Source organism: Acomys minous (genome assembly GCF_964271855.1).
Source record: "Acomys minous genome assembly, chromosome: 5".
NCBI lineage: Eukaryota > Metazoa > Chordata > Mammalia > Rodentia > Muridae > Acomys > Acomys minous.
In genome coordinates, this window is record NC_140494.1 from 85,779,867 (window position 1) to 85,806,185 (window position 26,319).

Here is a 26,319-nt window from a genome sequence, read left to right on the forward strand (position 1 = left end):
GGCATCCCGGCTAGGGGCGGCTCCTCTGCACGGGAGGAGGCGGTGCGCCGGGTGCTGGAGACGCGCCTTCCCGGCTCCGGCAGCGCCCCGGGCCCGGTGGCCGAGGCTGGGCTAGACTGCCTGGCAGGGCGTTCGCCGGCGCTACAGTAGCTCCTGAGCCGGGATAGCTCCGGGGCTGGGATTGTGGTCCCTCGTGCGACCCTAAGGGTTCCGCACAGCGCCGGGTGCGTCCCTATGCCACACACGGAGCAAGCTAGAGGACAGGACACAGCCTAGGGATCCGGCTGGAGTTGCGCTTGCCGGAGCGGGAGCCCAGCCCGGTTCCAGAGTGGCGAGCGCACTCGGCAGCCGCCGCTCCCCAGCTCCAGCCGCTCCACCACCCCTCCTCCCGTCCCAGCTCTGGCGTGGAGGCTAACCCACTGCGAGCAACTCCCTTAGAAAAAAGCCGCCGCATTGGCCGGGGCTGGCCGCAGGACCCCTCCTCCCGGGGCGCCCCCACTCCTCCCCCGCCGCTCCGGGCGCCCGCCTCCCTCCGCCGACTGTCTCCCAGCACGCCGGCCCACAGCCCTTTTGACTGCTAGCGGCGGCTGCCGAGCAGAGGCGGCGACGCGGGACCTGCAGTCGCCCGGGATTCCCTCCAGGTGACGATGCTCTGGTTCTCCGGCGCCAGGGCTCTGGCAGAGCGTCCTTGTCGACGCTCGCCTGGGATTACCTGCTGCGTCTTGCTGCTGCTCAATTGCTCCGGGGTCCCCATGTCCCTGGCTTCCTCCTTTCTGACAGGTAGGGAGGTGGGGGCGGGAGGGACCAGTCCTCCGGGACGCTGGGGTAGTTCTTTGGAGAAGTGGCGCTGGCTTGCCCTGGGATGAGAGGGTGAGGAGCACGCACCTTGCCCGCCCTTTGCGGAAGATGGGGATGTGGGGAAGCCTAGAGAAAAGGGATGGGGAGGCTGTGAAGAGGTAGAGGGACAGAGGGCTGAGAGACTGCTACCTTCGACAGAGTGATAACAAGCACCTTGCTATAGGAAGTCGGGAAATTCCTTGATTTATGTTGAATCTTTTCCTCAATCCTTGTTTTAATCTTAACTCCTCCTATGCAATTAAGGAAAAGATCACGCCACTTCCCGCATGTCCTCTTTTCTCACTCCATAGGATTCCGATAAATCCACTGTGCTAGGCAACATTTTTAAAACATGGCTTTCCACATCTTGGATTTAAAGAAACGATCTTATTTTTAAAGGCTACTAGTAGAAGGATATAATAATTATACGTTTCCAGGCAGGTGAAGATCTCGGCTTCTATTTTGAAGGACATGCTTTACTGACACCTGGTGCAGAAAGGAGAATATTTCTAAGCGGAAAGAGATTGCATTTCAACCCACAACAGTAGGCACATCCACCTGAAAGGCCCGTTCTTTGACACAGTCCTGAATTTCGTTCACATGTAAAATCTTCCCTAACGACCAGTCTGGTGTGAGTCTGTGAGTAGCTGAAATGCCTTCCAGGGCGCTGGCGGTGTTAAATACGTGCTTAAGCCAACTGAAAACAGAAAACCTATCTGTATACTGTAATACTGACTTTAAAAAAAACTGTGTGTTAAGTAAAACTGTTTAAAAGGGGAAGATTTGCTTGTGGTGAGTTTCATAACTTAAAGCACTATACCTTTTCTGAATACTAGCATAAGAAGGTAACATTTTATAATAATGCCATTAAACAAGATTTAAATTTAAAAGTATTTTCGTCTTCATTTCAGGGTCAGTTGCAAAATGTGAAAATGAAGGGGAAGTCCTCCAGATCCCATTTATCACAGACAACCCTTGCATAATGTGTGTGTGCTCGGTAAGTGAATGGGGTCAGGTAAAACGAACTGAACTGCTGTGGTGGGCGAGGCACATCTGTTAAACATGACAGGATAGCTCTCTCAAAACTGTTTTTTTTTTTAAATCATTGCCTAGTTTCACATAGCTTGTGCACTGAATTTAGTTGAGTTTCCTAGTTTTATGGATTTTGGCAATTTCTATCTCATCAGGCTGAGAAGTCTTATCTTTGACATTACTGTTTCTACAAGTAAACTCGAGATGGACTTTGTACAACATTGCTATGGGAAAGCTACAGTTTGGAATGCCTGCTACTCCAATAAAGTCATAGATACCACCAGACGGCATTGCTTCTAATCGTCCTAGCTCAGCAGGGGCATGCTGAAGAGCTTTTAGGTATAGAGGTCAAGGATGAGACATGTGAGAAGGCACTGCCAGAAGGGACAGACCTGGGACAAGACGTAATCTTGGGTTGATTTCTCGCATTTCTCTGCCTGCGGTGGCTTGAGCTCTGTAATAAGTGTTTCCCTTCTGATTTGGCAGCACAGATCAGAAAGAAGGACCCATCCTTAATGGAGAGTGGCACTTGGTTGAGAGATGCCGGCTTGGGTAGCACTGGCAGGGGCCGGTAGATCCACACAGATTGTTTCAAGTTATTCTTGCTTACGCTACTGATAATTCCGATAACTTAACCACTTGGAGAAGATAAAGTTATGCCAAAAAGACTTTCTGGGAGACATATAGCTCAACCAAGATTAATATTTTTTTTGCTGATGACTGTTTCACATGCCATTTACTTTTGGCAAACCTTGGTTAAAATCACCCATCATAAAATCCTGTTGGAAGTACCTTAAGGCATCCAAGGCAGATTCCTGCAGTGACGGGTAGATTGGTGGCTTGTTATCCCAATCAGCATACGGAACTGCACAGTATCTATCTCTGTCCAGACAAAAGCCTCGCTATCTATGTCTAAAGGATGCAGACTCCTTTGTGACAAGAGATGAGGTCAATGTTAAGAAATGATAAATGAGTCTATGCTTGCATCAAATGGTTATTAGGCTCTGGACTAAAGAAATCAACAGAAACAACTAAAAATGCTTTCCATTGGCTGGGACGATGAGCACTGCAGTCTAATGAAAAGTGCTCTTTTGTGTCAATAAGTTCGGAGTTTAAAAATGCAACTTAGTTAGAAATTTACAAGTGTAGGGTGTGAATGTAGTCTTTCATTTCATTTATCTATATATATACATATAATGTGAACAAGTCATTTTATTTTATTCTTAACATTTTAGCAGAAGTTATCCTAACTAACATTTAAATATGCTGAGAGATCTACATGTAAGTGTGTTATTTTTCTCTTTGGTGATATTATGTTTTGCGAAGTGTAAATGTACATTTTGAATTTTGCAAACTATTACCAACTAATATTATGAAACATTCCCCATGTAGCATCTTCCCTTGCCAGTATTCCTATCCCCACAATAGATAGAAACTTTCTTTCAATGTGGAGACTTAGTGCTGTGAAAGTTGACATCAGAGTTACTTACTTATTACATTCTGTATAAAAGTATCAGCTAAGTTCCTAAGGACAGTGTGAACATTTAGAGGCATCTGTAGAGGACAGGCCAGTCAATCTTTTCTTGGAATCCTGGCAATGGCTGTCACTCATTAGTCCTTCTGACTCTCTCCTTAGCTGATGCACCCACTGATATCTGACCATGACCTTGGCAGGGACTTAGAATAATGAGCCCAAGGTCACAGGGTTATTGCTGCTCATCCATTTGTGGGAGCTTTGTAAAGCCGAGTAAGAACGGGTAGTGAGCTGGGCGCACACTTTTAATCCCAGCACTAGGGAGGCAGAGGCAGGTGGATCTCTGTAGGTTCGAGGCCACCCTGGTCTACAGAGTGAGTTCCAGGACAGCCCTGGGGGTGGGTGGGGGGAGAGTAGGTGGTGAGCGGTTCTCTCTCTATCCACTCTCACAAGTTGCCAGGGGACCTCCTGTACCCGGTGAATTTCTTGCTAGATGCCCTGGAGGCTACTTGGTTATTATTGTACTTGGGTTGGAAAAGAGGTCTATTTAGTCATTTAATACTATTTGCAAGTAAGCATTTTCAGGACATTGTTTATCTGTCAGGCAATTTTCTAAGCCTGCAGTAATTAAGCCAATCTTCATGAAAATCATTTGAGGCTTTTCAGCTCTTCTTGATGATGATGAGGCTGAGGTTTATGAAATGAAGCTCCTGTGAAGGCCACATGTTATCTGCACACTAGTTAGTATTTTCTTTATGAAAACTACCGAGCTGACTGACACTCGGGGTTGTGGCCATCTGTCTCTGGAGCACACACTCAGAACCAGGAGAAATGGGCTACTTGTTAAACTGAGGAATGAGAAAAATGGAGAAAAGAGAGTGTCTGTTGAAATCTCTTCACCTTCAGGCTTTCTTTGAATGGTTTTGTTTTGTTCCTTTAAGCCATTCAGAGCAGTTAGTTAGCAGCTGTTAGTCCCACTGGGTGAAAGGAAAAGTCTCTGTGATTCCAGCTAACCTGCAGGGAGCCTTGCTCTGGAGGGAGGGTTACATATGAATATTGGAAGATATGCCATAGTTTAACTCAGTTCTGGATCAGGGACATAGGAATATTTAGTTTGGGTTGGTCCGGCCTTTTTGGAATAAAGTAGTTAAGGCTGGGCGTAAGCTCATATCTTATTTCATAACATGTATTAAAAAAAAAAACCAAACCCAAAACACCAAAAACCATAGCCTTCAATGTATGCTTAAAAAGGACGAAAGAAGTCACAGTTGGAGGAAGTCAGTGGCACAAAATCCTGAGTGTAATTACAGTGTCAGATCTTGGAAATCCCCAGAGAAGCTACTCAGCATGATTTAACTTTTAAGGCTCAGAGTAGTTCAGATAGAGAAGGGATGCCATTTCTGTAGGGCCTCTGGGGACAACAGTGAGTGCAGTGGCCATCGTGAGCAGAAAGGCATACTTGCACCCCCATTTATCCTTTGTATAGGCCAGAGCATCCTGCCAGGTCCAAGAACAATTTATTTCTTAGGGATGGCGAGGGGATCTCTTCTAAAAGTGGGTGGGCCACAAGTCTTCAGGGGAGAGGTGAGAAGCGAGACCAGGTTCGGGGGGTCCTGGGGAATCTAGGTAGGCAATTTCCTTTAAAGAAGTGTGTGCTTCATTGTTCAGGAGAAAAGCAAAGCAGGGTTGTTCTCACCTTATGATCTTTAATGAGACTGAGGAGCCTCATCCTGTTTCGTTTCATGATCTCCCCGCTGCTAGAGTTAATTCTCCAGTAATGCCTGCACAACACGTGAGTGCCTGTCCAGAAGTCTCGCTGATAGCAGCCAGTCACACTCACGTACAGAGGAGCCTGCTGCACTTCTCTGCCCCATGGCCACCCCCAAATCCCACCAAGTCTGGGAGGAGGGGCACCTACTGTTCCTCAGTCTTTCCCCCACCTCCCTGCAGCTGAGGAAGTGGTGGGAGCCAGTGAGTTCCGCCCAGGACTGGAAACCTGAGATAACTTTGGAGGCTGGGACACTGAAAACCAGAAGTCAGAGCTTAGTTTGGCGTACATTTTGTTCAGCAAAAAACATTATTCCTGAGGTTGAAATTTCCTCTTTTAAATCCAGAGGTGCAATGCAGAAATGGGCCCTTGCTCATAAAAAAAAAAAAAAAGCCATGCGAATTCCCTGTTACAAGAAGCAGGCCCCACCTCTCTTGGAGCTGACTGAACAGCTTAACAGAGCAGACCTTGTCTGCCTGTTCTCTACTTTCGTAATCACAAAACTCCTCTATCGCCCAAGGAGAGGCTCCAGCCTCTCAACTGCCTTTGCCTTTGGGGTTTTAGCTCTACAAAATCCTTGCTCCCTACGGTTCGTACTGTGACTGCCTGGAGTATGGACAGCCCTTGGTTTCCACAGGATTTGAATCCTGTACGAGTCGTGCTGGGATGCCAAGCAGCATGTTCAGTCAGAGACGCTGGCCTTTGTATACACTCATACACGCAGAGCGGCAAACTTCTCTCAGAAATGCCTCCTGTCATTTCAGAAGTGATCAAATTGACTTATTTATGTTTATTTTGGTTGCTTTTTAGGTAACGTTGGACGACTGCCCTTCAATAGAACAGTTTTGAGGAAAGGTTACCTAGACAGTTGGGCAGGAAAATTCGCAAATGTCAGTTTTGAGACGCTTACTCCTCCATGGTTTTCTGAGGCCCAAAGAACCAGAGCAAATCAAAGGCCACACAGGCTCTGAGGCAGAACTGGGATGTGAAATCCGTTTGCTGTCTGCTTCTGCTAGGGATCCACATCTGAAAGCCTTCAGAGTCATGTTCAGCCAGCCAGCGCAGAGTTCTTTGTGGGGAGGAATCAGAATGGATTTTTTTTTTTTACCTGGTAGAACATCACTCTTGGAGTTTAGAGAGCCTAGAGAGCCTCTCAGGGCTAGATGCAACTGTTGGTTGGCATCTTTTCATTTTGGGGATGGGGGTTTAGTTTAAGCATCCAAGGGGCCTGGCTACAAATCTAACCGATGACGAACATGGCTTGGTGACGTCACCTCACTAACCTGTTTCCTCACACACGAAAAGTGGAGTGGATGTCATTTTCTAGCCCATAGAGTTACTGCAGGAATGCGATGGTGTAGCACATAAAATGTTTAGCTTCGGCCTTAGACTGTAGGAAGGCCTCCGGGATGATTCTTTTCTTTTCTTTTTCTTTCCTTCTTTCTTTCTTTCTTTCTTTTTTTTTTTAAATTTTTACTGTTGTTACTGTGTTGACATTATTCGTTAAATTATTATTTGCTTATTTGAAATAGTCTATACAGATTTGTCAGAATAGAATTTAAAAAAATGGTGCTGGAGGAGGTGATATCAAATCCATCTTTCTCTGTGAACCAACTCCATTACGTCAGTAAAGCTTAGGGAGATTTCTGTCCCTCCTACTTGGGCTGGCTGGTCAAGGCTGCTCCTTATTGGTCCAGTGTTCTGTGGGCCCTGGTGTGACTTTTCCCCTTGCTGTCTATTAAATATTAAGGAAAACTTTCCACGGGAATGGGGCCTCCTTTCTTGTAAGGTACTTACATCTCCGTGCCTGTGGAGGGGTCACCTCCACTTGTACTTTCATTGGCAGAGATAGGGTTGAGCTGTGGCGCTCTGTACTTCTGGAAAAACTTCCTAGTGGTCTGGCATCATGGGGATTTTCCTGGCCCGCCTTGTGGAAGTCTCAACCCAGCTGCAGACCCAAGTGCACCCGCCTTGGCTGCTCACTTAATTATTGCTCCCCTTCCCCAGCCGCAGCCCCCCTTAAATGCAGCTCTGCCTTCACCTCGTGCATCAGTAGTTAGCCCTTACCTCAAGTAATGAGAAAAACACTGAGGACAGAGTGTGCCTCAGTTTACAGGAAATGAGGCTGGGGGAGCAGAAGACAGCAGGGAGCCAGGCAGCCAGGGGCCAGGCAAACTAAAACCAGCTCGTAAACATCCTCCGCTGGGTAAGTTGAGGGTCTCAGCTTCTCACAGTGCTTGTGGGACTCCGTGCGGTGGGTGGTATACAGGCCCTCTGTGATTAAAGCAAGCCAGTGCTACTGCTTGGCTGCTTTGTGTATGGAGGCCAGGTGTGCCCAGTGGACTTAGTGAGGATCATCGGGTGGCCAGGGTGTGGGTTTGGAGGCCTGTTGATTCCTAGTTCTAATTTTATAGAGGATTGCCCAAGGCGCTAGGAGGAGCAGGCTGTAAATGCAGTCACACGGCACTTTCTTCCCTCAGTCTATACCTCCCCCTGCTTCCATTTTGTTCCATTAGTTTCAGCATGACCTCTGTTTAAGTCATTGTGCTGGTTGGATGCCTTGAGGAGACCAAGCCCAATGGGGCAGATGTTTTTACCCATGACCTTGTGGGGCAGATGGCATAGATGCATCATAATGATTTTATAAGCTGGGATCTGGTCTGTTAGGCTTATGATCCCACCTACTTGGGAGGTCGAGGCAAGAGAATCCTAAGTTAAAGGTAATATGAGACCTTGAAAAGGAACTTTTTTTTTTTTTTTTTTTTAGGGTTTGGAGTATATACCTCAGGGTTAGAGTGCATGCCTAGGATGTGTGAGGAGGTTCGAAGTCCAATATCTGGGACAATAAAATCATAAACAGAAAACAGTAAAAACATAAAGAAGAAACAACAAAACCCAGAAAGGTTTACCGCCTCACTTAGGTTAGAGACAACACTGCATTACAGTGGTGAGACCTAGGTGGAGGCCGGGGGCTAGGGAACATGGCCTCGGCCAAGCATTGCAGAGGAAAGAAGAGTGTGTGCTCGGATTATGTGGAGAGCTAGTCCAGGGCTCGCAAGGCTCGGATGGCATGGGCGGTAAGAGCTCTAAATGAACCAGCCTGGGGAGCCCTTGAATGTCACAATAAGGAAAAAAAAATGTCCCATGCATGTTATTGAGGTCACAAGGAGTCATTTAACATTCTTCCAAGCCACATGAAACAATAAGCTGTGTTATTTAAATTGCCTCTAGGAGCTCGAGGGGCAGCTGTTTAGAATGGACGGGCCCAAGTTTGGAAAACAGACTGCAGACACGTGGCGTGGTCAGGTGTAGCAACCATCCCGCGGCAGGGTGTGTCGCAGGGATGGGGAAGAGGGCGTGGTGACAAGTGAGTGTTTGGAATTATACTGCAAGCAATGCCCTGCAAAGCAACAAGTGGAGTGCGGTGCAGGGTGAATGACACGGAGGGTGTCGCTATCACACAGCCACTTGCTCAGCTTTTAGCACTGCTGCTAGGATGGAAAATGGTTTACTCTCAGAATGGCCCCCTTGACACCCTCTTTTGGGTGCCAGTCTCTCCTCACACTTACAGAGATGCAATTCTTTGCTTTGTTGTGTCAGCCATTGAGCAAAGTGTTTACCGTAGCAATGTGCATGAGTGCAGGTGCCACCAGATGCTAGAGGCATTGATTCCCTTGGATCTGGAGTGCCAGACAGATGTGAAACACTGTGTGGGTGGTGGGAATTGAACTCTGGTCCTTTGGAAAAGCAGCAACAACTCCTAACCACTGAGCCATCTCTCCAGTCCAGTGCTGACTCACCTTTTAAAGGTTTCCTCTGATATGCTAACGCACTGAGGACTGTCTACTGGAGAGAGACATTTTGAAAAGGCCCTGTAGGCTCTTAAAATGTGTGTCTGGAACTGTAGAGAGAGCAGGACTGGCGGGGAACAGCAATCTGGTTGATCATCTTCACAGAAATCAACTTCAGAGACATATACTTGGGATATGAATGAAGATTTTAAAACCTGAGTCTCCAGTGTTAACTAGGAGGGGCATCATGACAGAAAGACACATAAGGGAATCCAAGTGAAATAGATTATAGTTATGGAGGCAAGAAGACCCATATTGCAAAATACTAAAAAAAAAAAAAAATTTACACTGGCTGTTTAAGAAAAAGTACAAACCAGGAACTTTCTCATCATCACCTTAGAGTGTCCAAAACAAGAAATGGCCCTCACCCGCCTGAGAATGGCTGTGCATTTGCACAAGATTGAATTGACCATACATGGGATTTGGCGTGGAACCCTGTTGTCAATAATCCAAAGCTAAAATTGCCATAGGGATTTTGAAAACTTAATGCAAAGATCACAAAGTTTTCCAGCTTTGATTTTAAAAGATCTTAGCAAAAGTGAATACATAAATACCACATGAAAATTTAAAAGGTACCAAGACAAAACTAATTTCATGGGCAGGAGTAATATACCTTTTAAGCATGTTTTTGGAATGTTTTTATGGTTAGTGCAGAATGGATCAGGCCACACGGAGGCATATTTCTTTTATTAGGAACAAGAACAACAATATAAAAGACTCTGAGTAATATTAAAACTTACTATTATAAACATTTAAGTTTACTCTATTAAACTGTTAATGGTGCTTTAAAAATATTATGATATGATTTAATATCTTAAGATCTGTCTTCAAGTAAAAATATGCTCTTTTCTCACAAAACTTTTAGTGCCCAGTTTTCCCAGTGATATACAGCCATGGAGGATGGCTTTGTGTCTATCTGAGGGTGTGGGCTCAGGTTTCACCCAGGGTAATTAATAATTATTTGTCACCTACCATCTCTCTAAGCCTTAGTTGTGGGTCCTGGGCAAGTCACTGAGGCCACATGCCTGCAGCTCATTTCAGTTGGTGGGTGGGGTGGGTATCTGCTGGGTGGATGAATTGCTGACTTGTGATGCTGCTGTGAAAGCCCTTTGTAAACACTGTCAAGGGAATTAACTATTCAAGGCAAAGACTTTTAAAAAGTGAAGCCTCCAGCGTGCCCTCAAATAAGTGCTTATATCCCTTGTATAGATTACCTGTACCCCAATGGACACAGAGGGTCAACTGTATTATGCCCAAAACGAGGTTTTTGACATTAAAATTTATTAAGTACATTCCTGAGGAATCATGGTATAGTTCTAAACTCTAGCCCTTAATGGTCGTATGGCTTTAGGTAGGTCGTGGACCATTTTTTGCCCACCTGCTCTTCATGGTGATGCTCCTTCACATTAGAGCATGAGTTAAGATGCGTACACTCTCTAAACATGTTCTTAGTTGTGGGAAAGGCTCCCATCTGGGAGTGTGTGGAATCACTCTCAGGTCTTCCCAACAAGTACGCGGACTGGTGAAACAACTCATTGCCAATGCCTGTGAAGTGTGCTCCTTCTATGTGGCTTTGTGCAGGGTGGACAGGGGGTCTGGAGGGCAAGGAGAGCTCCAGCACGTTTGAGGGTTGGCCAGGTGGTTTGCTTGATCGCTTGGTCCGTGTCCAGCTTTGGAGAAGAAAGGAGTGTGGTACGTTCAATGAGGATCCTGTTGTCCTTGGGTGATACTTGGCCACTGCACCAGGATGTGGCATGCAGGAGGCACAGAGTAAAATTCAGCCCCGAGCGGGCCCTGGAGAGAGTGTGATGTGGTTCAGTTGACTGAGTTCTCCAGGATCACAGGGTCTTTGTCTTACCCAGAATTTGGACAAGATGAAGTCCGCTGCATTTGAGAATCCACATGCTGCTTTGGCCTTGCTCTCCCTCTGATAGCAACCCTTTCTCCCTTCCATGGCATGTACTGCCTTTATGCAGAGCTTGAGGGAATTCTTGCCTTATGGGATGAGGTCCTTGAGGATAGGAACTTGTCATGATCTTTCCGACTGCCCTATAGCATCAGTGAGAGGCCCAGGACCTTGAGACTTGAGTGGGAGCAGAGCTGGAGTTTCCTGTTTATAGTTTAGGTTAACACTTGGGATGGCTCTCCCCAGAATGGAACTCCGTGTTCCGAAACACGACTCTCCCAGAAAGTTTGTCACAAAAGGTCACCGACATCTCTTAGTAACATCCTAAATGATCATTAGGACAACACGTCTGCCCTCTTGAGAAGCAACGTAGTTACATTTGAAAATATAGACTCTCTTAGACATGGAGAGCTGTTTTTTCTGTGATGAAAGGAATGATCCCACTTGTAGGAATATCCCTGCTGTCAAGTGTGGAGTGGTTGCTGACAAGGAAGGAGAGACGGGCCATAGAGTTTCTTCCACTTTCAAAAGTCACAGTGAAAAATGCCCCCCAGTGGCTGGCCTTCCAAACCCAGGCACCCCCAGCCCCATCCCTGAAGCTAACTTTGAAATCTTGACACAGGCCTCGGTGTTTATATTAGCTTTTGGATGTCAGTTCCCTTGGCTTCTGGAAGCTGACTCTGTTGAAAATTATGTTTTTCTTTGAAGGACAAAGGCTTTATTGTATGTACATGTCCTGTAAGGTAATGAGCTTTTAAGGTTTTTTTTTTTTTTGAATGTTGGGTAATGAGTGGGACTAACACAGATCTTTGAAAAAAGTTCACGTATTCGTAACACAAATGGCAATTTTTAAAGTTTCATGTGGGCAACGTAATAAGAGAAAATGAGAGGGGAGAAGAATAGCACTGTTCCTGACCGCGGCATGTCACCCAATTGCACTGCTTTGATGGAATTTCCATGACATAGCTCTGAGGGAACCTGCTACAGAGTGGCCTTGTGCTGGAGACGCTTCTATGGGGAGAGAAATATAGGAAGTCAGGACTATTGTGAGCATCCAGTCTAACCTATAGGGACTCAGGATTATTGTGAGCATCACTTTCTAACTTATAGCAACTCAGGACTATAGTGAGCATCGTGCTTTATTCTATAGGAATTTAGGAGTATTGTGAACATCAGGTTTGAACTCAGTGGTTCTCAACCTTCCTAATGCTGGGGCCCTTCACACAGTTCCTTATCTCATGGTGACCCCGCCCCCCCCAACCATAAAACTCTTTTTGTTGCTACTTCGTAACTGTTAGTTTTCAACTGTTACAAATCATACTATGAACATCTGATATGCAGATGGTCTTAGGCAGGCCCTGTGAAAAGGTTGCTCCACCTCCAAAGGGCTTGTGACCCACAGCTTGAGAACCACTGCTCTGGCCTAGAGGCACTCAGGACCACTGTGAGCATAACGTTGCAAGCTATACAAATGCTCCCCAAAATAGCTCTTGTATTCGTGGTCAAAGAAGTAATTCGGCAAGATGGCCCCTTGTGGCTGCTTGTGTTACAAGCACAGATTGGACATTGTAGTTAGGTGATCGCTTGGCCTCTCTGATCCAACTGCTGGCCTTTGGGAGCTGTGAGTTACTCAGGAGCATGGTTTCCAGGAGAAGCCACCTGGACCATGGAAAGGAGTCAAACACCAGAAAACCCGAAGCTGCTCTTCCATTTCGTCAGGGCCTCAATGAGAGGCTGTTAGCACCTTTAGCTCGACGTTTTCACATACTATATCCTAAAAAGCCTTTGAAGTCTGTCATCTTCTGATTTTTTTGGGGGGGGGGAGGGGACAATGGGGGGGTTAACCTGTGAGTTACAGAATTAACATTATGACTTCATGAGCCCTCCTTGACATCATCTTCATTCTTCCCCATGTTTGCTCTTAAAACATCTTAGTAAAAAATACTTGGTTATTTACTTTCTATTTTACTTGAAATCTAACTACTCTCTCTACCAAGATGTGAGAATCCCTTGGCAGACCATCATCACATCAGCAACCTGGATGGGACTCGAAGCTTCTTTCTCTACTACAACCTCTCTCTGCTACAGCCCACTGCCTGGTGTATCCCTGTGTTTCCCTAATGGCTTCAGAGCACAGCCCACTCGGTCTCTCCTGCTATTTGCATGCATCGTGTATGAGCAGGAGCCTGGAGACACTCATGGAAGCGATGCATTGTGGTCTCAAGGGACACTGATGATATGAATGAGGCCATGAAAGATTAAACAGACAGTCTCCCTCTTGGGAGCTGCGATGTCAGAACAGTTGGGATCCGCCGTGGCCCCTGTTTATGTTCTTGTGGGGAAGTGGGCCTCTCTTAGCCTTGAGTCGCAGCTATTTCCTGTTTCCAGGCACATGTGAAACAGTGGTTCTGGTACCTAGTGCGAGGCAACAGAGTCGCTGGGTCCCCATCAGCACAGGTGTGTGCTAGCGTGGGCTCACAGTGGTGACTCCTGGGAGAATCTAATCCTTGGGAGAGCTGGCTGGCAGGGAAGGAGCGGGACCTGCCTTCTTTGGGTGTCTCCTAGGTTCTGGACTGCTTCTGGAGGGACAGTCCCTTCCTCTGCTGGGATTGGCTCTGTTGTGTATCTCAGGGAACAACTGAGTGCATCAGGTGACAGCTGGCTTCCTTTTCCTCCCTGGGTACAGGGTAATATTTGGGATTCATTAAAAACAGGGACACCTCCCTGTGTCATATCGAGCAAGAAGAAAGTATCAAGAAAACTTATCTTTGGGTGCTAGTTTGTCTGGTCTAGAAATACAGAGCTCTCAAACCTTGCAGTTAGAAGATTTGTGCTACTTGTTTTCTATTGGCTGACAGAGGCAGCAACTTCATGTGGTCCAAACTAATATGTATTTTGATACTCTTTTAACATTGGAGAAAAGGTTTGCTTTTATTCTTTTGTTCATGTGTGTGTGTGTGTGTGTGTGTGTGTGTGTGTGTGTGTGTGTGTGAAGAGTATGTGCATGTGAGTGCAGGTGTCTTTCACAGGCCAGAACCATCTGACCCCACCTGGGGCTAGAGTTACAGGTGGCTGTATGCTGTTGCTCAAGGCGGGACCCTGGTCCTCTACAAGAGCCATCACTGTTCCTAATGACTAAGTCCTGTCTGCAGCTCCAACCCCGGGACTTTTAAAATGCAGATATTTGTCCTGACAAGTTATTGCAATGCACTTGAGTTCAGTTAGACTTTTGACTGGATTCATAAACTGAGATCAAACGTGAAGAGTTAGCAGAATGCTTCCCAGTCTGTGATGCATCGAAGCACCTCTCAGTCTCTGGACAACTTGCTGTAAATTAGTGGGCTCCTTACATCCTCCAGACTCCTCTGAGGGCTGCAGGGCAGGAGGGGAGTCAGGAGGAAGCGTTCTTAGCTTTGTGGTCCAGGACACGCTCCAGCCTCTGCAGGGCGTATGGGAATTGCATTGCAAGCCAGAAGTAGGGGAGCAATCGATCAATGGCTGCTCATTAAAGCCACTGCATATTTATTGGGCATTTATGTTAATAATGCCCCAAGGCTCTGCAAGACTGAAGAAACAGTTTTCATATGAACAAAAAGAGATTGAATTATGTTTGGGAAAGTTTTTGAACGTAGGTATCTTTTATTGCTTTTGAGTTCTTTGAAAGTTGATTAGCATGTACAAGCCGGAGATACTAATTCTGGCTGTCATATTTAATTATCTAGAGAAAGCTATGCCTCCTTGTCTGGTGAGATAGTAGGTATTTATGTACGTGTGTATGGGTGAAGCTAATGCAATATTTTATTTTGCAAATTATTATTTGAGTGACTAAAACAGACATGTGAACGTGTGATGGAACTAGTAATTGTATATATATTTGGGGCCCCGAGAAGCCTATTTATTTACTTATTTATTTATTATTTTTAAATATTTATTTATTATGTATACAATGCTCTGTCTGCATGTACACCTGCAGGCCAGAAGAGGGCATCAGATCACATCAGAGATGGTTGTGAACCACCATGTGTTTGCTGGGAATTGAACTCACGCCCTCTGGAAGAGCAGCCAGTGCTCTTAACAACTGAGCTGTCTCTCCAGCGTCCCTGAGAGGGCTATTTTTGAACACCAGAGACATTTGGCTGTGTGCTAGTCACTGGTAGCCCTTCCCCTCCCCTATGCTTGTAGGTCATTAACATGTCCTTCAGTTCTCAGTTCTCCCACCAGGCCCTAGCAGTAGCCTCTCTCATTTTCATGGGCATAAGCCCCACTGAGCAGCTGCTTAAAGACACACTTTCCATCCCTTACTCAAGATGCCAGAGGAAATGTCAGTCTAATAGACACGTCTGGTGCTTTTTAATGCAGGAGCCAATTAGATGGAAGCTGAATAGAAAGGAAGAGACGCAGACATAAACATAAGCTTTTATGCTCATCTTTTTAAGTCATGCTCAGGTACAGTTGAGGCTCTTATTGTCGCACAGCTCCACAATAGACCATCACTTATATCATGTCACTTCTGCGAGCCTTTCCCACAGTTGTCTCGTACAGTAATCATGGCTATTAAAGAGTTGGTTTTCTTCTCCATGTTGTCTCTATCAAATTTTTAGGTTTCCCACTTGGAGATAATAATTTCTTCTTCAAAGTCTGTTTGTAGGAAGTTGTTATCATAACTCTCACCTCCTGTTTCCCCTGGAGTTTTGCGTTACCTAGCTAGCTGTCTCCTTTACTGGATAATATGCTCGCTCGGGGCAAGAACACGCCATTGTTCACAAGACCCCAAAGTCTACAGAATAATGTCTTTCAAACATGGAAGTTTGCGAGTCACCCCTGTGTTTGAAATCTGGGGATAGGCTGAACTGAATCTTCCTCAAAGCCACCTTGTGAGCTAGGGCAGGGTTTCTCTAGAAGTTTTCATAGTTGAGATCACCAGGCACATGGAAGCAAATCACACTGCGGCCACGGAGAGCTGGGACTACAGCTCAAGTACTGGAATCCTGCTCCAATCCTGAGCAGACTCCACTGGGAGATCTTCAGAGACTGTTCCTTAACCGCAAGGGCTGAGAAGATGCCCCAGGGCTCAGGGAGAGGGGCCACCAAACTGACTCCTTGAGGAGTATATGTTTAGCAGTGCTGTGGGTCAGTTAGGTAGAACCCTGACTGGCGCCTTTGGGTGGGGCCAGCTGGACCCCTGGACAGATGCCAGCCTTTTCATGTGCTGGTTTCCCACGGGGATGCTCTGTTTCCTGTGGTCTTTCCGTGATGCTCAGCAGCTGCACGATGAAGCTGATGTGATGTCTGTTTGTTGCTTCTTCAGCATGAGGCAGCTAGATATAGCAACCTGACCAAACATCCAGGCTTTTAAGACTGTCTGGTGGGGTCCAGCGGCACCTGGGGGACTGAGAGACAAAGCCACCAGGAGTAGAGGGACAAGTAGGGCAGGGCTTAGAGACCACCTCCACCCTAACCCCTGAGACCCTCAGAATAGTCACAAGACGCCGCTCCCTTTGTTGTCAATTCTTTCTGGATGCAGTAAAGACCTTCTCTGATTAGAGCAGATACTTTTTGCCTGATTTTTGCTCTTTCTTTCTTGGCTTTCTGCCTCCTGCCCACACTCCCCTTTCTCTGCTCAGGTTGAGTGTAAAATCAAGCTGACCAGTTCTGATTCAAGCCACTGTCACCTTGAAGGATGTTTATCAATAAATTTAATGATAATTTAAAAACATTTAAATTACTCTGACATTCTATTGCCTCAGATGGCATCTTTATTAGCCTTCACGGTGTTATTTTCTTCCTCTGCTATTGGCCCAGCCATTTCTACGATGTCACCACGCCCCTAATTTTTATGTCTTTTTTTTTTTCAAGTCTCAGTTGTTAATTCTCAATTGCTGCCAGCAATCTAAAATATACACACAGGCATTGGTGGCGGTGGTTCCTCTTCCTGCTCTGGGGTCTTCCTGCTCTGGGACCCCGGTGTGGACAGAGTGTGCTGTGTGGAGCTCACAGACCTTGGCCCATGGATGATGTGGGGACTAACCAGAGCAGAGGCCACTTATAATCACTACTGAAGGGTCAAAAGGGGTGGCCCGGTAGAGTGATGGGCTTGCTCAGAACAGCGTCAGTTGGCCGGGGTTGGGGGGCATCAGGCAGTGGGGAGTGGGGGCTCAGTCAACATTTTTCACTAATGATAGTGTGCTGATATAATTTAGCTTAGCAGAAAGAGTGGCCTAGAGAAATGTTAACAGCCTTCCAGTACGTGGGAGGGGACGGCTATGTTGAAAGGGTAGAGAAGAGCTGATCCAGAGTTGCAACATATGCCTAGTTCAGCGTCTCCTCAGGGCCTTGCCTCTCACTGGCTTCTAGAATGAGTCCCAAGTTGCTTGTGGGGTCTTGGCTCCCCTGCTTCCTGGCTGAGGCTGACGACAGAGCGCAGGCTTTTCCTGGCTGAGGCTGACTGAGAGCGCAGGCTTTTCCTTGGAGCCTTGGATCCTACTGGCCCCGTTGCAGATGAATATCATGGCCCTGGTTTTGAGTCATATATCTTAGGATCAGAAATTGAAAGCAGGGTTCGACTGTGGTCTCTGAAAGTTGCAGGGTTTTGGCTTGAGGGCTTTGTAAAGCCGAGAAGAAATTTACGCTGAGAAATTCTTTCTCTCAACACTTTCAATTATTCCTACCTGCCCGGTGCTCTCTTACAGCCTGTACTGTATGTAATACTCATGTGACCTTTGGTTAGTAAGCTCTAGTGAGTGTGTGCTCTCTTGCTTGGGGACATTAGTTCTAAGTCTTTTCCTTGGTATTCTCAGTTTTTCTGGCCAATCAGAATATCCCTAGATTCAAATCTGTTTTCTCACATACAACAGCTGGGGTGTGGTGATTATGTTAGGGAAAAGTGTGACCTGTGGATGTCAAAACAGCCTCTCTGATGGGTTTTGGCTGCAATTCAGCCTTGGGCTTTCTTGGTACTAGGTAATTGGGGTGGTGGTGGGTGCTGAGGAGTGGATTGTGGTGATCACTGAATTAATACTGTAGCCCCAACTAGTGGTCACATATAGTTGTAAATGCACTTGCGCATGTGTACATGTGTGTGTGTGTGTGTGTGTGTGTGTGTGCGTGCGCATGTGCGTGTACATGCATACACATGTGCCTGTGTACATAAGAACCCACAAGCACTGAACTTTCTTAGCCCTAGGGAGGCTGATAAGGGCTCTGTTTAACTGACATGCCTTTTTTTTTTAATGGATGGATCTATATCTTCTTAAATCTTAAATATTCGATGGCTGCCAAGACTCAGTCAAGATGGTTTCTTCTTTCTCTATGCTATTGTATACAATCCTATACTTTAAAAAGCTGACAGTTCACATACTTATCATTCCCTTCCCTCAGTCCCCAAATCCTGACTCATGTACCTAAATATCCACTTAGCATCTCCATATGCATGGCTAGCAACATCTCAGGTTGAAATGGTGGGCCAGGAGTTCGTGTTTGCATCCCTTTCCAAGCTTAGGTCACCGAGGCATTAATGTCCACTGCTGCACTTGTTAACTCAGCCCATCAGCCATTGGTCCTCGTTCCTTGATTCTTTTCTATTGCATCCTGTAGCCAAAGCCAGACCTTAGAGAATATATGTGGGGGTTGGCAAGATGCCTGAATGAGTGAAAGTGCCGCAGTCAAAGTTGACAACCTGAGCTTGACCTTTGGAACCTGTGTGGTGGGAAGAGGGAACTGACTCTTAAAAAGTTGTCCTCTGACCTCCACGTGTGTTCAGAAGACACTTGTACAGCTGCACATGTGTGCATGCACATACACAGATAGATATGTAACTTTAAAAAATGTGGCCTGAGAAATGGTTCAGCAGTTAAGAGCGCTTGCTGCCTTTTGGGTTGTTCCCAGCACCTACATGATGGCTTCCCATCTGTAATTCCAGTCCCAGGGGATCTGACACCGTCTTATGGCCTCAGCAGGTATCAGGCATGTGACACACACACACACACACACACACACACACACACACACACACACACACACACACACGAACAAAACCCATTGGTAGCATCTCACATCACTATGCGTCAGATTTGAAATATAGTCAGTCTATGGGCTTATTCAATCTGTCTCAGGATGCCATCTTCTAACTCACTTCTCCCCCTAGCCCTCAACGCAATTTTCTTTCTTTACTAGTCCAGCTGCCTCCTTGGTTCCTCATTCTGCCTGCTTGATACCTTCTTCAGGGTACTTTTTGCATCTGTACTGTTTTGTGTCTGGAACACATGCATCCTGTATACTTATTCAATCTCATTTCTTTGCTAAGGTTCCTGATATTTCCATATTAAAGGGTCATTTCAAAAATCACACTTCCCCATAGTGACACTCAGTATCATTCTTTTCCTGTGTTCTGATTTTATTTTTTTTTCAGAACCCTCTCCACTCCTGCTACATTACGCAAATATTTGTTCCCTTAAGTCTTCCCTGCTAGAAGAGGCTCTATGAAGACATGATGTCTCTCATGTTCATGACGTACCGACGGGGCCTAGCTTAGTGATAAGCTCAGTTAGTCCATATCTATTTGATGAGTGAGTTTTTGCCATTTACATTTAATGTTTGTGACCCAGTAATTAGAGCTAATTAATTCTCTTCTCTAAAGTAGACTAAGAGCTTGTCTTTCTATTGTAAACTCTGCTGCTTTTACATCACAGTCACTAGTTCTCCTCACAGATCACGTAACCTTGTGATCCTGCCTGGTGTTGGGAAGTGGTAGAAATGCACTGAAAGGTGAGATTTTTATTTCTAACAATCCTGTAGTCACAACAATATAATGATTCTAGCTCAAGGTGGCTCACTCATAATATTTTCATGTATAATTTTTGACTTTACAAAAGTAGTACAGGTCCAACAGAAACCACATTTTCTATCTTCTATCGGGATGTTTTCCTGGGCTAGTGATGTACGATAGACAATTATTCGGCTTCCATTCATCTTCAAGATAACAAGGGGGAAATAGCCAATACTCTACATTGTACTGTTTCTAAAAATAACATGGATGTAGCAAATGCATTTTCACTTGAAGTACTTATTGAAGGAAAGTTCTGTGACAAACCAAGAAATATCCTGTAAAAACCTATTTTAAAAGCACATCTTACTGCTCACATCAGATTTGGTAGCCTGATAATTATTGATTTTTAAATGTTAATTCCACCATTTTTTGTATTTTATATTTTACTTAAAATATGTTATAGATGTATATCCTACTGGAGTATGTTAGCGATTGCAATTTCAACAAGAAAGTAATAGCCTAGATTGAGCTCTCCTTACTTACTCATGTATCTGTAACACAAGTTGTTATGCAACAGGTGATTCGGAGCCATGTTGCTGCATCTTTGCTGAAGCAGGCTGTAGTGCTGGCCGGGAAGAGGATTCCTTTGTGGGTTGTGAAGTCCCAAAGGGCTGACATGTGTAGCTCACATTTTATATCAGTGATATAATTGTATGATAGAGCGTTTAAAAAGCTCGCTCCATGGCCCTTGGAGAATCTGAAGAACTCGGATGCCTGGGGTGATCTCAGAGGTTTTGGTGGTAGAATCTGATCGCCACGTGCGTTTGCTCCGCGATGGGTGAGCAACGCTTCCAACTGCCTTTTTTTTTCTTCCAACATTGGAGATGCTTTTTGCTGTGTTTGTGCTCCAGCCCTGTCTCTCTTGGACTGTAAGCTCTTCTAGGGCAGAAGATGTATCTGATTCATATTTTCTGTTCCCAGCAAAACCTGGCAAAATGCCTGGTTCACAGCAGGACCTCAAAAATATTTGTTAAATAGATTCATGGTTTTCTTCTTCTTCTTCTCCTTTAGTCAGATAGACTGTATTATGGAGTAGGAGTGTTTAATCCACAGGAAAATATGCTTATAGCCAAAGCATCCTATTTTTAAAGGCTGTTTTTCTGTTGGTGCTTTTGTCTTTAGATATGTTAGTGCTGACACGCAGCCTTAAAGAGGAAGGCTTTGTTAAGAATAATGGTCGGAAATAACAGCCAGGGTTGATTTTTTTAATGGGGTGCATAATAATCCCCTTAGTGATAAGCTCACATTTAAGAATGCTTTACGGGTATCCAGCCATTTTCACTTCCTCATAACACCTTTAATCTCAGAAATGGATTATGTGATAATTTGGCTCTTATTGATGGTTTGAAGAGTTTGGAAATGGAAACTAGTAGATTAAAATTACATGTAAGCCCATGAAATACGCCTGTGGTTTCTCCAGTTCTCCCTGACATCTGTTTGTGCCCTTGGGAAAGCTTTAGTGGAGAGAACAGGCTGCTAATGGCCCTGCGGAAGAGTCAGAGCATCCCTTGCTCTGAACGGCAAGCATATGGGGAGCCTGTCGGGGGCGGGGCTTTTCTGGGCTTTTAGCCACTCATGCCCCTTGCTCCTGTGCCTAGTGTTACTCAGACTGACCGCATACCCTCTGTGTTAGTGCCAACTCATGCAGCCTGGGGCCAGGCATCTTCTTAGCATCTGAAGTATCACAGTGCCCTAACCATGACACAGAGGCAAGACCCGAGGGCCTAGGCCACAGCCAACTGGGCCTTCTGTCCCTCAGGGACCTTTGAAAGGCTTAGTGATTGCTGGTGGTCGGGGTCAATTGTGCAGATGTCTTTAAAAGTGTCTCGCTGGTGACCAGAAGTCACTTTGTCAAAATGACAGATGGGCTCTAGCAGCCCCTCCGCCCGCCATTTCCCCTGGATGTCAGCACTGTTTACTTGTCAAGATCAGGTATTTTTGTAAGCCCGACACTGCTCAGGCTTTCCTGCGGCAGGCCGAGAAAATGCTGTGCTTCTGCTCTGTGGCTGGTGATTGACCCACAGGGATGGGAACACCTGAGGATTTAGGTTCACGATGAATTGTAGATCTGGGAAGGAGATCAGTGCTAATGGAGGGGATTCGTCCTCCAGGGATGGCTTTGCCAACCATAGCTAAGATGTTTGTTTTCCATGTTTTAAGCACATTTTGCTTCTTCTTTAAGAATAACTTACATTGTTTCATTTAACTCATTGTATTTTTTATACCAGAGAACCCAGCTTCTTATATCATATAAATCAGGAAGGGGACCATTAAAACACACTGGTCACTGTCTTCCTTATTGTCACATTTTTCAGCTTTCCTAGGAAGTTGGTTGTTTAAAAAAGTAATTATTTTGTAATTATAGCATAAATATTATTTCTTTCTTTTAAACCCTTCCATATACCTCCTTAGCTCTCTTTCAAATTCATGGCCTCCTTTTTTCACTAATTGTTGTTATGTACATATATTACATATTCATTAAACACATAAACACAATCTGTTCATTCTGTGTAATGTTACTTGTATGTATGTTTTCAGGGCTGATTGGAAAGCAAACTGGTTTGTGCCTTCCCTGGGGAAGACTATTTCTCCCGGTCTCAACATTCTTCAGTTGCCTGTAGTTCTTTGTGTAGGGTTGTGGCGTCATAGGTTTCCCCCCCCACCCCCCACCCCCCATCCCTGTTAGCTTGTCTCTTGTCACTGTCCTTGTTCAGCTCATGTTTACGTAGCCGTGTTGGTGAGACTTCATGGCTGTAGCTTCCGACGTTGCTAGGAGACACACTCTCACAGCAAACTCCCTGATCCTCTGGCTTTTGCAATCTTTCTGCCCCCGAAAGTCCTTACCTTCATTCCCCACTCGTTCCATGCCCCCAAACCCCTTTTATCCACTGGAGCAGACTATTCTGTTTCCCAAAGATGAGGAAGGCAGGCCGTGGCTCTGAGTTCTAGATTCTGCTGAGAGCTGCAGCAGGATCACCCACTTATGGCCATCATCTGCTCAGTGAGAGAGAGAGCCTGAGGAAGGCATAGGACTATGCCTAGGCTTCCATAGCCCCCTTCTCTCGTGTTTTCTTTTGGGGCGGGCGAAGAAGCCAATTCATTATCCACCATGTGCTGAAGGGCGCCCAGCAGTGTAAAATAATCAGAGGTGTTAGGAGAGGCCCGGGAGCAGCTTGTGCGTGAAGCCACATTCCTTTTCAGGGTCCACTTCCCTCACCCCTAGTTTGCAATTCTTCCCGCGTTAGGAGTCTCTTGGAAGTTTTCTGTGCATCATGGGTGCACTTCCTTCCACACCTCAGTTGTTGGAGTCCCTTCAGGATGGGGAGATTTGAACACTTGGCCAAAATAAATGAAGGATGCCAATGTTTTTTCTCCTGTCTTCATATGCCTGGTTCCTGTCCTCTGGTGGAGGAGGGCACGGTGTACCTTTCGGTTTTGTGGTCTGCATTGAGTGTGGTGGCAGAGCAGTGCCTGTGATGGGGCTCAAGGTCACAGTCCCTGGCTGCTTTCTAGGCAGTCTCTTTCAGTTCTGTAAATTTGGGGATGCCGGGAGACCTTTGCTTATACGATGCATGGCATAATAAAAAACAGGCTGTGTTACTTTCTTTGGGCTACTATTTTTATTTGGTGGTTATTTCTTTTGTGTTCTGCCATCTCTAATGTTTTGGTTCTATTTCAAAATATGATTAAACAGAATGAGGAGCTGTTTGACACTGCCCTGTTTTAAATCACAGCTGTACTCGAGCAGCCGGGACATTGTAACAGCCCACGCTCCTTTGTTCTAAGGGTCCCTTTGGAAAGGAGAAACTAGATGCCAGACCTGAACCCTTAAACCAGACTAGGACCCCAAAGAATCACTCCAACAAACTAGAGACTGTTTTTAAAAAACTGAAATGTTAGGGAACTCGAATGTAAAAGGAGCCCCCTTATTAATCCCCTGCGGCTTCTGCTGGCACGTGTCATATTTTCAAGGTACGGTATTGGGAGAACACTGTCATTCCATGATGTATGAGGGCCATACATCATCAGCACACCGTCTTTGTAGAGGATGTGGGTACTAAAAGACACAATTCTAGCCAGACAGAACAGCAGGGACTTACTCCTTTCTCTCAGCCCCCCCTGCGTCTTTCTTTAATCTCCTTCTGTTTTGTGTTGCAGAGAAGTGAATTTCTTCATGGGATATGACTTGTTGCAAAATAGTCGGGGGCCCCAGTGGGCCCCATAAAGTCTTTTTAAATGGTCCAGTTTCAAGGGCAGCTTTGTCCCAAGTTTGTACTGTGAGCTGGGCCAGGAGGAGGCTGTGTTTGCCAGGGCCCAGGTCTCTAGGGTGAACTCACCGAGCCTAGCCGGGGAAGAAAGAACAACACTCCCACATGTAGCACAATGGATTGCACGATGTTCTTACAAGACATTTTTTTAACACAAAGTCTTCAGAATTATGGCTCTGGGATGCTGCAAGGCGCCTGGGAAAATATGCCCTCAAGCATGAATTGAGGAAGAAATGCAAAGGGCTTGAAAGAGTTGAGCCCAGCTTCTGGTCCAGCTTGCAAATGGTCTTGCCTGGGTACTTAGAAGATGGGGCTCATTTGTAAGTCAGAGATATAATCTGTCTTTCCTAAAATGCAGTTTTTTTAAAACTTGTGTGTTCAAAATGGAGCCATAAAACACCAAGGTTTATAATGGTCTGAAAGTGGGGAATGCTTGATGAAGGCAAATATTTAAATTCTTAGCTGCTGGGAAAGATGGGTCATCTAAGCTGCTAGGCCAAGCTGTGAATTGTGATTAAGTCACACTCCCCTAGCAGAGAACCCCCCCTAACACCCCGTCACTCACTCAGTGTGAATCTTTGCCCTGGCAGGCTGTGCAGGGAGCCCCAGGTGTGAATTTCTGCCCTGGTGAGCTGTGCAAACTGGGTGGGTATTTCTTTCTTTTTTTTTTTTTAAGATTTATTTATTTTATTTATTGCATATGAATGCTTTATCTGCAGAAGAGGGTATCAGATTACATTATAGATGGTTGTGAGCTACCATATGGTTGCTGGGAATTGAACTCAGGACCTCTGGAAGAGCAGGCGGCACTCTTAACCACTGAGCCATCTCTCCAGCCCCCTGGGTGGGTATTTCACTTCTCTGTTCCTGAGTTTTCTTCCTTACAAAACTGAAGGAGCACCAACACCTACCCAAGGCTTAGTGCAAGGGTATTCAGTCCAGTGTGGATTCTAGATTTTCTAGAAATGTAGGGTCCCGTGATAAGTCACAGGTCAGTGGCTTCTTCTAGATACTCCGTGCCATGCACTAGTTGACTGGAGACAGGCCTGGATACTTTGTGACCTCAGCCATTGAAGGAATTTGCAAACTCTCGTGCAGGTTAAGGGTGGAGAAAAATCTGGAATTCCTGATTTCTGAAGCAAGCTAGAGACCCCAAGTACAAGGGTCACAGCCTTCCCTCCCCATTTCCTGACTGAGTTCAGCTCAGCTCAGGAGCAGGGAAGTCTTAGAAACGATATTGCTCTCCCAAGGACCTTTCAGCCCCATTTTACTCTCCCTAGGGATGGCTTTGCTAGTCATTTCTTTTTCTCCTAAGTTTCATTGAACTGAAACATGACCCAAAGCCTTATATTTGTGTGCCCTTAGGCTTTGTGGCAGGCAATCTACCTCTTACTTTTTTCTTCTTCAGGCTCTTTCTGTATCAGAGTAATGGGCGAGTCAATTGTATTATCAATAATGAAGAACAAGCAAGTGAAAGTGTAATTAAAATAGTAAGTCATGAATCAAATTTGGTATCGCCATTGGCAACAGTGGTTTATCTAGGAACACCTCATCTATCCTTGGAAATCACAGGATCCACAGAGGCAATCATTATCCCCAATAACTCAAATATCCCGCTTCCTTTGGGACTTTGGGAGCCACTTATGCGCCCCTGTTTCTTCAATATTTGCCTATACCTCTGCATTCAAGAACTACTAAGGCTTGCCACGAGGTGTGAGGTCTTGTCTCTTCCCAAGTCCTGGCCAAACCTTTCCAATGGCTGCCTTACACCACCGGCACAGGCTTAGGCTCTCACCGCTCTGACCCACGCAGTTAGTCTTCCTGGAAAATTCCCAGAGTAGCTCAATACATGTTAATCTATTTCTGAAAACTCCAGGTTGTGTTGGAGCTAACCTAATTCTAATACGACATACCTATAAATTTTAATGCTGTGTCTTAGCCACTAACCTTCTTGCCTGGACTCTTAATCCAGGCCTGGGAATCATACTGAGTTCCCAACTAAACTGCCTGCCAGCTTGTTGAGGGGCCCGAGGCACTTCGGTTCATTGTGGACCATTCCTTCCTCTGAAAAAAAAAATTTAAGAAACCTACGAGGGCTAATGAAATAATGTCTGCCGAGTTCTTCAGAAGAAAGGTGCTGTGTAAACACAGCGTATTATTCTTCTGTTTATGAGAGGTAGTATAATATTGCCTCCGAGAAACCGGGACTTATGTTTAAAAGTACCATAACATCCCCTTTGGCTGTTAGGGGCATTGAATTGAGAAGCTGAGCCATTTAACTTCATCCATGGGGAGACTAGAAATTCTAATGAGAATAAACTCGTTGATGTTGGATCAGTTTCTCCTGGTCTCCCTTCCT

The 26,319-nt window shown here is 45.5% G+C and overlaps 1 protein-coding gene across 1 annotated transcript in view; it reads left to right on the forward strand.

Annotated features, from left to right (window-relative positions):
- The first annotated feature begins 507 nt into the window (after positions 1 to 507).
- BMPER (BMP binding endothelial regulator) overlaps positions 508 to 26,319 on the forward strand; it is a 241,863-nt gene continuing 216,051 nt past the window's right edge. Inside the window, exons 1-2 of the mRNA XM_084783929.1 lie at positions 508 to 780; positions 1,749 to 1,834. Of these exons, the coding sequence (XP_084640055.1) occupies positions 648 to 780; positions 1,749 to 1,834 (219 nt within the window). The 5' untranslated portion in view covers positions 508 to 647. The remainder of the gene's footprint in view (positions 781 to 1,748; positions 1,835 to 26,319) is intronic.